The sequence below is a fragment of the Drosophila kikkawai genome, chromosome X, assembly GCF_030179895.1.
Source record: "Drosophila kikkawai strain 14028-0561.14 chromosome X, DkikHiC1v2, whole genome shotgun sequence".
NCBI classification, from domain to species: Eukaryota; Metazoa; Arthropoda; class Insecta; order Diptera; family Drosophilidae; genus Drosophila; species Drosophila kikkawai.
Genome location: NC_091733.1, coordinates 20065454 through 20077141, shown reverse-complemented (window position 1 = coordinate 20077141; position 11688 = coordinate 20065454). Strand labels below are relative to the sequence as shown.

Sequence of the window (11688 nt, the reverse complement as noted above, 5' to 3'; positions counted from 1 at the left end):
GTTTTGGAACCTATGATCTGTGAATACCTGAAATAAAAATGTATTTATAAAAATTTACAAAAAATATATATTAAAAAAATGAACCTATAGAAAAAGAATTCAATTTCTAATGGGATATATTTTAATCCCAAATAGTATGACTTTTATTAACCATATTATTTTTCTTTCTTTATACTTAATATTAATTATTATTTGAATAATAATAATAGTTTTGTAATATTTAATTTATGATTTTATCAGTTCAAAGTTAGTTCAACTTTCAAACTAAACTTACTATAAAAAGACAAGAAATACAACCCAAGTGGGAATTCCGGATTATCCACATCCCAGAATGGTGCCGAAGGTAATTGAGTTTACGTTACAATTTAACTTAATAAATCTCGGCGACGAAGGGCAACTGGGACCAGCATTACGTTACGTATATTAATAATTCTTGTGGCAGGTCGTTGCGATAATAACAGGCCACGAGACGAAAGTCGTATCGCCCACTTGCGACACTTGGATTAATCTATGTAGATTCCCCCTGCAGAACCCCAGACATACTATACAGAATACTTGTTTAGTTGTAATGTGGGTGTGGAGCCACTTAACACATAGTATATAGTATTAAGGTCTTTCGTAATCTGCATATTCTAGCTTGGATGATGGCATATAATACACATAGTTTAACTTAATTAAAAGAGTCTTGAAAAAGGGGGAATATATTTTTGAAATCAAGCTGAGATTCAAAGCTGATCTAGGGTTGAAATGCTTTATAGGGTATAGTAAACAAAGACCTTAACCTACACCCCTAACCATAACTCAAACGATATACATATCTCACATTTTAAAACTAACGCTACCAGAAAAACAATGAAGAAATCAGTAAATTATCAACGACAAACCCGCCCTAAACAGAGAACAAATCATCATCACCCGACTGAGAACAAAAAACTACCTGTATTATTTGCCCTTCCCTGCCCTTACCATGCAATGTTCCCTACTCCGCCACAACCCCAACCCTATCACCACATTAGACAACCCCTCAAATAGAAACTCCAAAAAAACATCCTCAAGTTCCCCAACAGCTGCTAAATTACCTACCAACAAGAAAGGAAGCTAACTTCGGCTAATTTGTCTGTCATTTCTATGGCAGCTATATGATATAGTCGTCTGATCCGGCCAGTTCCGACTTATATAGCAGTAAGAGTACTCAGAAGACTATCTGCAAAATTTCATTCAGTTAGCTTCAAAACTGAGGGACTAGTTTGCGTAGAAACGGACAGATGAACATGGCTAGATCGACTCGGTTGTTGATGCTTCTTTTATTTTAATTAATGCTTTATTTTATTTGTTTAAAACATGAAGTCGGCTTCCAATGAAATTCACCACGGAAACTCAGCTGAATTGAGAAACACAACATTGACCAACAGCTGGCCAAAATTCAGGGCTTTAATTAAACAAAAATTAAACATTAGGCTTTGTTTATTCTTCAAAGTTTTAAATTAAAAGCTTAAGTAAAACTAATTTGGTATTCCAGCGATCAATGGCTTTCGAGAGCCATTTTCAAAATATAAAGAACACAATGAAGCCCCCTACGGTTCCCTATAAACCATTTGCCCAAAAATCCACTGTATTTAAGCTTATTTGTTGGTGGCCAAAATAGCGATAGGAACCTCTTGGCGATAACACAGCACTCGCAATCGATAGAAGCTGTGCCGGCTCTGCGGGAGCAACAAATTATTAACCAACAAACAGCCACGATCGGTTTGGCATGGAGAAGAAGGAGCGCCTGGCGGTCTACGACTGCGACATCGGAACGGACGATGCCTGGGGCCTGGCCATGATGCTGCGGGCAGAGGAGCTGACGCTACCCGGCGGCAGGAGCATCAAAGTGGTGGCCATCACCAGCGTTCAGGGCAACACTGACGTGGTCAATGGCACCCTGAACGCCCTGCGGGTGCTCCATACGCTGGACAGGCGGGATGTAAGTCACTGACTGTTGGCCCTTTCAACTGACTTCATTTCCTCCCTCTCCCCTCAGGTGCCCGTATTTAAGGGCTGCGCCAATCCCATTGTGCCGCGTACTTGGAGCTACACCTACCGTTTCCATGGTATGGACGGCTTCAACGACGTGGGCGACTATCCGGCGGTGGACGCGGACAAGGAGGTGCAGCCGGAGCACGCCGTCAATGCCATGTATCGCCTGGCCTGCCAGCATCCCGGACAAGTGGACTTCCTGCTATGCGGGCCGCTCACGAACTTTGCCAACTGCATTAACCTGTATGGCGACGCCTTTCTGGACAAGATCGGTGGGGTGTACATCATGGGCGGCAACATCCAGGGCAAGGGCAACGTCACCAAGAGCGCCGAGTTCAACTTCATGATGGATCCCGAGGCGGCGCACATATCTCTGGCCCACTTGAGGCAGCCGGCTCTAGTCCTGCCCTGGGAGACGTGCATCGATGGCGAGTTTGGAATAACCCTCGACTGGCGACTGAACGTACTGGGAGCGGTCCGCCATCCGTTTGTGGAGCTGCTCAACAGAGCAGAGCGATCAATGCTGGTGCCGCGCGGCTTTGTGAAGTGGATCAGCTGCGATTCCTTGCTCACGGCCGCCTATCTGTTCCCCGAGGCAATGATCCTCGACCAGAGGGAGTACTATGCCGCCGTGGAGCTGAGCGGGGAGCATACCCGCGGCCAGATGGTGCTGGATCACCTGCGTGGCCGCAAGGTGGATGCCATTCACGGCAAGCAGAGCAATGTGCGGGTCATCAGACGTCTGAATGGCGAGCCCTTTCGCACGATTATCGCCTGGACGGGATTCCTGCCGGAGACGGATATAGCACAGCTGTGCTAGGAACCTCTAGGAACCTTTATAGATATAGGGGAAATTATGTAAAAGAACAAATTGAACGAACTGTAATCTCTGGTTGAGCCATTCCTCTGATCTAATCAGAGTTTATGGTTAGATAAGGCATCAGGCGAGATTATACGAAGACTTTTATTTGAAGTATGTTGTGGTATTAACTATGGCCAAGGTTTATCTGGCTCACGTAGGGTGGAAGAAAGTAGATAGTAAACGTAGAAGATAACCCAATTTTCAGGCATTGATAAGGCGGAAAATTCCCTTAACACCCTTAAGGGTGGGATATGGTTAACTCGGTGCCAAACGTGCGACTTTTCAAAAATTTGTCGTGGCAAAACAGTTAAAGTTAGCTTATTCAATTAAATAACATTTAAACAATTTTGTGTTAAATGTTGTATTGGAAAATATAAAGAGGTATAGGAGTTATACGAAATCTCCCGAGTGCCCTTCAAAAAAAGTTGGTTTTCGGTGTACATTCCAACTGTCCTCAGAATCATTTGATAAAAAAAAATATATATAGCATTCATTAAAGGATAAGTGTGCCGAGGTGCTCAAGTGTTTTTTTTTATTTTTTACATTTTTTCCTTATTATTTATTTAAATTAGAAATTAAAATCTCGATTTTTGACAAAAAATTAAACTACTTTGTTAAATAAAAAATATAATTAATTTAAAAATAAAAAAAACGACGTGAGTATCTGTAGAATTTGTTAAAGTATTTAGAGCCAAATTTCAAACCGATTCGTCCAGTAGATGCTAAGTTATTGTGTATCAAAATGGCACCTTTCAGGAAACCATTTTAAATTTTTTGATACTTAAACATTGAAGACCAAACGGACCTCCGTTCAACTGCTCATAACTTCGTCAATTTTGATACGATCGATGTGAAACTTTGACAAAATATGCTTAAGATATTGGACATTCATAGTAAAAAATAAATAAAAACTACGAAAAAAAAAATAAAGAAATGTCTGGTTTTAGATCAGGCATATAAACTGCAAGACAAAAGTAAATATAATAAAAATTTAGAACAAAGAAAGATAAAGAGAAATGCGGTCTTGAAAAACAAAGCCACACTAGATAACACACCAAAATCTACTCACATACACAGATGCATATATGTATAACATATATTATAAACAAATATTTTTATCAAAAACAAAAGACCCCGGGGTAACCACCAGCAGTTGCCTGCAGACACAGCCATGGACAGTGGCAAGCAGGAACGCCTGGTCATCTTCGACTGCGACATTGGTGCAGACGATGCCTGGGCCCTGGCCATGCTCCTGAGAGCGGAGTCGTTGTCCCTGCCCGACGGAAGACGCCACAAAGTGATTGCCATCACCTGTGTCCAAGGCAACTCGGAGGTGGAGAACGGTTCACTGAATGCCTTGAGGGTGCTCAAGTTGCTGGACAGGATGGATGTGCCCGTTTTCAAGGGATGTGCTTTGCCCTTAGTCCCGCGTACTTGGACAAACACCTCGCGCTATCACGGCAGTGATGGCTTCAAGGACGTAGGAGACTATCCGGAGGTGGCCGACTGGCAGGAGCAACTGCAGCGGGAGCATGCCGTCAATGCCATGTATCGCTTGGTCTGCCAGCATCCCAAACAAGTGGACTTTCTGTTGTGCGGGCCGCTCACCAACTTTGCCAACTGCATCAATCTCTATGACGACGCCTTTCTGGACAAGATCGGCGGGGTGTATATGATGGGCGGCAACATCTACGGCCAGGGCAACATCACCAAGAGTGCCGAGTTCAATTTCATGATGGATCCCGAGGCGGCTCATTCGACTCTCGAGCGGCTGAAGGAGCCAGCCCTAATCCTGCCCTGGGAGCCGTGCTGCGATGATGACTTTACCCCGACGCTCGACTGGCGCCTGAATGAGCTGGGCGCTGGGATGCATCCCTTTGTCGAGCTCCTGACCAGAGTGGAGCGATCTATATTGGTGTCTCGTGGCATTACAAAGTGGCGGAATCCCGATGCCGCACTCACGGCCGCCTATCTCTTCCCAAAAGCAATGATCCTCGACCAGAGCGAGTACTATGCCGCCGTGGAGCTAGCCGGAGTCCACACTCGTGGTCAACTGGTACTGGACCACCTGCGTGGCCGCAAGATGGACGCCATTCACGGGAAGAAGATCAATGTGCGTATTATCAGACGCCTCAATCGGGAAGTATTCCGTACGATCATCTCCTGGACGGGTTTCCATCCACAGGCGAGCGTCGAAGAGCTCTGCAAGCGGGGCCGCCCAGCGAATAGTCAAGCCAATTGAAACTACAAAAATGTCTGGTGTATATATTTCCTAGACTCTACAATCAGTGTTCCATTAAATCGATGCGATGCGAGTGTTCAAATTCACAATGTGCTTTAGACCTACATGCTACTACAGAAAAAAGGGCACCCAAGAAAAGGTCATTGAAATGTACTTTTGATAACTCAATTTTAGTACAGGTTTCGTCCACATTCACTTGAATTTAAAAAACCAATTTAAAAACCAATTTAATTCCACCATGAATTCAACCAATTAGTCAAGGCCACAAATGAACTTTAAATATTGAATACAAAATACTTGAATAGTTGCAACATTTTCGACCAATATCTTGGGTGCTCAACGCAAGAGTACAATAAAGTTGTTGTATATATAATAAAGTACCTAAAAAAGTCGAACTAACTCTTGATCTCGCAAATACAACAACTGCGAGCTACTATATAGTATTATATCAATGCCTTTCTCGGGTCTCTGGTCTGAGGTTTGTGGCCTGTTAAAGCGTGTTTTTTATATTCAAGTTAATACACATAGTTCCTAAATATTTATGCTTTGTGCACTAGTTGTAATTGACGCTTCCTTGGTTTTATAGTGTAGCGATTTTACAAATGGAAAAAGTATCTTGAGAACTACCAATGTATTAAAATGATCCAAAGCGAACCCAGGACTATAAGTGAGTGCCAAAGAAGTTGCTGCTGTACAAATTTTGTTTTGAGCATGAGTAAAGACTTTCGTTAAGATAAGGCCAACTGGAAAAAGACGCTACGAAGGCTGTGACACCTTCAAAGGGGGTTAGGAAAGTTCATAAACTACACCTAGGATAATGGTGATCTACTTTAGCTAGAGTTGTGCCGAGTGCTTGATATGGAATTCATAATACTAGTTAGTTTTAGGCGAACTGCTCAATTCCTATATCGGTTAGATGCGAGCTATATCAATTAATGAGCTATATTCAATTCAAAGTACCAATGCCATATGCAGGGATGCCATAGAAACGGTTGGGGTTTCAGAAAGAGAAACATGAATTCGATTAAATCGATTTTGAAAATGTATATCGATAATTTATATAGCATAATTTTAAAAAATCGATTAATCTACTATAGAATCGGTTTAATTTCCAGCTCTACAGCTAAGCTTTACTTTAACCTAGAATTGCTAGAAAAAATACTTAAAAAAAAAAGAGTTTTAAAAATGTTATAAAATTTAATCGATACTATTAATTATATATATAGTATCTTTCCGGGTCACCCCTGCACACGACTCCCTCAATTCCAACCGCTACTCTTGCTATCAATACGATTTGGGCTCTAATTTAATTATTTACCAATCCCTAATTAATGAATTAAGTAATTTAAGGAAAACATGAAAATGTGAGATATATAAGTGGAAACAGGATAAAACTTTCTTTGGGATATAATTTTCTTGGTATGGCAGTACTTCATCAGAGTGATTTAAGGACCATAACTGCGGAGCATTACGAACAATAGAAGGCACATAGTCACATAAAATTGATAGATTAAGTTTTAACAAACGTATGTCTTAGATCTTAGAAAAATGTATATAACGCTACGGTCTTAGCTTGTTCTCTTTTTTTTTAGTAAGGACATCAAGCTTGGTAAAAAAAAAAAATGTTTACTTTGTATAATTTTAACAGTGCTTTGCGAGTTCGTTCGGTTTCTTAGACGGGAATTCCTGTGCGGTCTTTGATCTTGCCCAGGACATTGACATGCACCTTGGAGTATCCACTGGGCTTCTTGGAGAGACCGCCGCCTGGAGCAGCAGCGCCCGGCAGTGGAACCCCTGCCGCCGTCGATATGCCCACGTCAATCGATGCAGATGCCGAGGACAGGGGCGAGGAGTGCTTGGAGTCGTCCAGGTGCGAGGATCTCTGCGTAGAGAGAAGCAGATCCTCGCTGCTGGGACGCAGCTGAGCCGACGACGAAGGCGTATAGATGGGCTGCAGCTTGTCCACCTCATCGTCGATGGCCTTGAACTGCCAGCTCCAGTTGGGGCGATAGAGGAAGGGCCGATGGTCGAAGCGATTGTCATCCGGACTGTAGCTCTCCGCGTGCACCGACGGCGTCAGCACGGTCATCTTGTGCCTGTTGATGGCGTAGCAGCGGAAGAAATGCTTCACCTTGTCGGCCACCTCCTTGGGACTGAGGTCGCCCTTCCAGGTGGCCACCAGCCGGCAGAACATGCTGTAGGGGCCGCAGAAGGACTGCTTGCGCAGGCGTCCGTACTCGGAGAGCTCGGCATAGGTCATGCCCATGTCCTGCTCGTCCGTCTGCTGCAGCTCCCCGTTCTCCTGCAGCGGCTCCAGTTCGGCTGTGGGCGGGGCATCTATGATGCCCTCCAATGCCGGCAGGTTGAATCTGTGTGTTGAAGTTAAAAGAAAATAGATTAGAACCAGCCCAGGAACCCTATAATCTGGACATCACTTACTTATCCTTGGCGTAGATCAGGAACCGACGCAGATCCATCTTGGAGATGCCACCAATCGGATTGATGTCCGCCGAGGAGCAGTCGTACTTGGTCAGATACCCTCGCAGCGACTCGTCCACATTGGCTGAGCCGAGTACCAGGAGTCCGCCCGGCCGGTTGCGCACCCACAGCATCAGCTGGGCAAAGATGTAGGCCAGCACCATCCGAATCCGCGACTGAATGTTCTGCAGCGCCAGATTCTGGCGGGCACAGCCGCCCTGCGTCTTGAAGCGGGGCGTGAGACCCGTGACCGCATTGAAGATCCCTAGCAGAGCATTCACAGCCAGATCAATGCTGATCTCGATGTGATAGCTGCCCAGCTGGTTGGCCAACTGGGCGGCCCTCCGCCTCGTCTCCTTGCTGCTGTTCACACTGCCCATGAAGCAGGTCACCAGCAGGCGGTTGCATAGCCCGGCGGCATTATCCGGCGTGTATTCCGTGTCGGCCAGTATCTTGCGTATGTCGTGGAGCACCTGTGCATCGCCCAGCTGGACAGCCTGGACTATCTGGCGGCACATGGAATGCACGATGGTGGCCGAGCTGCTGGAGTCAACGCCCCCGCTCAGGGGCAGAAAGAAGCCGCCCTGTCCCGAGCGCCTCAGGTAGTCCCATAGCCAGCAGGCGGGACCCAGAGCTATCTCCTCCTCGGGCGTGTGATTCGGCCAGTTGAGGGGCGGCGTGGAAGTCTTGAAGATGTCACTGTGCGTCGACATCTCAAAGTCGCAGTGGATGCGCGGATAGTCGGCCGCCCCGGCAGCCGTTGAGCAGCGGGAACGCTGGCTAACGCGGTAGGCACGAATCTCCTCCAGATCAATGGTGGCCAGCGTTACCTCCACATCCTGCAGGGCGAACTGCTGTCCGCGGGCCAAAAGCTCCCCGTTCAGGGCGATGGCCGAGCAGCCGTTAAAGTAGACCCGCTGACCATCGCAGCCACGCAGATTGCTGAAGAGATAGGCGCCGCCGGCCTTGAAGCTGGCATTCCGGATCAGATCGGTGGTGATGTGGGCCTTCCTTAGCTCCATGTAGCTGCCGGAGCTATTGACGATCAGCTCGACGCCTGCCAGCGACATCTCGATGTGTTTGCTTCGCACATTCCACAGCTCCTCGCAGATCTCGTAGCCGAGGCAGGTGTCCCTGGTGGCTATCACGGCGTCCCCGAACGGTACCGTCTGCTGGCCCGTGTGCTGGGCAATCATTCGCGGCAGAACGAACTCCTCCGTCTGCAGGGACTTGGTCCAGGCGGTGAACCAGCGTGACTCGCGATAGTTGCCATCGTCGCACATGGCCATCTTGGGCCGGATCAGCAGGAGCTGGCGGTTGAAAAACGCCACCCGGCAATTGTAGGCCACATTGCGGTGCATCACCGGCATGCCCACGTCCACCAGCATATTCTCGCTGGGGGAGTTGAATTGTTAATCAGGACAAATGGCAGAAGATGCCTGCCTACTCACCAGATGGGCGACATCATCACCTCCAGCAGCACCTCCCACGAGTGCAGGAATGTGTCCGGCTCGCGGAAGTGATCCTCGCAGCTGTAGCCGCTGTGGGAAAAACAAAAGAAGCGAGAAAGCTCAGGAAAAGTGAGGATTTTTGTAGAATAAGATGAGAAGTAGCCCACAAATTTTCTCATCCCCAAGATTTAGCCTCTATTTCATTTAATTTCTTTCCTTATTGTGGGAAATGACACTATAGGCTTAAGCTAGAACTTACCAAACCTCCAGCTCGGGTCCCGTGCGATAGCTGGCACCCATGTCCTTGGCCTCCAGGATGGACTGCAATATTCTCGCCATATTGCCCTCAAAGTCCAGGGCCCACTGGTTCAGAGTGGACACCGCCACGGTCACTTTGCGTCCCATTTTGGCTGTATCCTTGTATCCTGGGATTATGTCCTTATTGCACTTTGTTTATATCCCGTTTTATTGTCGTTGGTTGTTCAGAAAATTCGGCAGTTATCAACTGGAAGGAAGAACGGAGCGAGTGTTAAATGGCTTTAATTAATTGCACAATGCGGTTGCAATTAATTTTGATGGCTGCGATTCGAATTCGGATTGAACTCGGCGGTCTCACGGCTTTTTTCGTCTGTGTGGGCTTTGTTGATTTTTAAGGCTGGCTGTTGCCAGTGCGATTGCCATTGTTGTTGCCATCATTGTTGCTATTATGGCCATATATCTGGGTTATTGATCAAACAAGCCGGTCTCCGAAATGGGCCTGCTGACGTAGCCGGCATCTAAAATTAGAGCCAGCCGCCGGAATGACTTCAAATTAACCCATTGCAGGAGATATATATTTTTTAAGTTGTAAAAATAAGGAATGTATGGCTATAATGTTACATATATTATAAAAAATTTATATATTTTTTGATATATTTGTTTCTTAAATGAAACCAATATATTTAAAGTATATATTAATGACAGAATATTTATCAAATAAAAATTCCCAAGTGCGAATTCGTCACCTAAAAGTCCACCGATAAGGATTCTCGATTATAACAAGAAATTTACTATATGAAGAGGAAATGTTCTATATAAAATATATATATGGTATGCCGGTCATTATCCTTAAGAAAATATTGTAAACTTTGATATATTGATTTTTTTTATTAATCGAAGAATATTGATTATTTCATTAATCAAAAAACATTGGAGTTAATGTTAATAAAATATTTTTCGATTAATGCCAAAATCGATATATCGAAAAATATACAAACTATTTTATTTTATTTATTTGGCTCTCTTTTTTTTTGATTAAATGGGTTTGATATAACAAATAGAATATCGATTTATCGATCATTTGTATATTGTAAAATATCGACTTCTATATGGAAACATATTAATTCAGCCTCGATGTATAGGTATTTTATCTTTCCTAGCTAGAATTCCAAGACTTCATGTTCTTTTATCATCTAATAAAAATGTAAAAATATCTAAAAACAGTGTAAATAGTGTTAAGGCTTCAGATACCGATGTTCCTAAGTTCAAGTGTTGTTTTGCAGGGTTAAAACTGTCTGTTTCGGGTTAATCCCTGGCCTCTAGCCCGCCCTAGTGTGTGTAGCACTTCGGAAATTCCCCATCAAGTTGTGGAATTTCCGGTGCTATGGCTACTTCCTCACCTAGACTGCTGTCCCAGCTCCCATATATTATCATTCGTGACGCACTTTTGGCATTTCGAGCTGCAAAAATTGAAAGCCAAATGCTACACAGAGGAATTATGATAAGCTTTGGAATCTTATTTATTTTTTAAATAATAATATATAATTTTAATTATTGATATTCATAAATTAATTATCAAATATATATATCCTGAAGCAAAGCAAAGAATACGACTCTCTAGAGAGTCTTGCAAAAGCAAATCGTGTGTTATACTCAACGCACATCTCTCTCTGTGGGTCAATGTTCCTGCAATGGCTCTTTTCTTTAAATCTTTCGCCCAGCACTGATATAAATAGTTAATCAAAATAGAATAAAACATATAAATTAAGCTAAGAGCTTGCTTAAAAAGGTCTCATACTCTTCAGTTTAAAAAACTTATACATACACCCACTTTTTACATCTTTTTTTACCGTGTTCTTTGCCACCACCTGTCCCCCCGTCTCACTTAACCGAAAAAACCGTATGCAAATTTACTTTGCCAAGCGGCAAAAGTTTAAAACACGCAGCACACACACACACAGGCACACACAGGTACACACATGCATGCATGCAGGTGGTGATATTTCGCATAAAGTTCAGAGTTCATTTAGTTGGCCCGTAGAAGTCGCGCATATTTCATTTCTCCCGCTTGACGGCTGACAGGAGCACTCTCCCGGGCCCCAGCCACTACTATCCCTAAGCCCTCAGATTTCGCCTCCTTCCACCTGGAGAGTCTCTGACAAAGTTGCGTTTAGGATTTTTCGACGCCTCCATGTGTGTAGGGGAATGTGTGAGATGGACTGTCAGTTTTGCAGTTCGACTAAAAAGCTTTTATAGCGATGAGGCCAAAGGCTAGAAACGTAGCTAACTTAAATACAAAATAAATGGGAAATAATATAAAAACAAAAATAATATAAATTAAAACAAATGTTTAACATTGTCTTAAAGTTTGAGTATAT

The 11688-nt window shown here is 44.2% G+C and overlaps 3 protein-coding genes across 3 annotated transcripts in view; 2 read left to right on the top strand and 1 right to left on the bottom strand.

The window, feature by feature from the left end:
* The first annotated feature begins 1680 nt into the window (after window positions 1-1680).
* On the top strand, window positions 1681-2992 carry LOC108084288 (non-specific ribonucleoside hydrolase RihC). The gene is made up of 2 exons (XM_017180451.2): window positions 1681-1966; window positions 2024-2992. Exons 1-2 carry the CDS (start codon window positions 1754-1756, stop codon window positions 2837-2839), a joined length of 1029 nt encoding a protein of 342 aa, XP_017035940.1. The 5' UTR covers window positions 1681-1753; the 3' UTR covers window positions 2840-2992.
* Window positions 2993-3788: 796 nt separating this feature from the next.
* Window positions 3789-5146, top strand: LOC108084455 (inosine-uridine preferring nucleoside hydrolase-like). Its single transcript, XM_017180669.3, has one exon. It carries the CDS (start codon window positions 4053-4055, stop codon window positions 5121-5123), a length of 1071 nt encoding a protein of 356 aa, XP_017036158.1. The 5' UTR covers window positions 3789-4052; the 3' UTR covers window positions 5124-5146.
* Window positions 5120-11688, bottom strand: part of Nadsyn (NAD synthetase) — a 34885-nt gene continuing 28316 nt past the window's right edge. The window contains exons 4-7 of the mRNA XM_017180656.2: window positions 9312-9557; window positions 9053-9142; window positions 7563-8996; window positions 5120-7492 (exon numbers count right to left, since the gene is read on the bottom strand). Coding sequence (XP_017036145.1) covers window positions 6796-7492; window positions 7563-8996; window positions 9053-9142; window positions 9312-9457 — 2367 coding nt within the window. The 5' untranslated portion in view covers window positions 9458-9557 and the 3' untranslated portion in view covers window positions 5120-6795. The remainder of the gene's footprint in view (window positions 7493-7562; window positions 8997-9052; window positions 9143-9311; window positions 9558-11688) is intronic.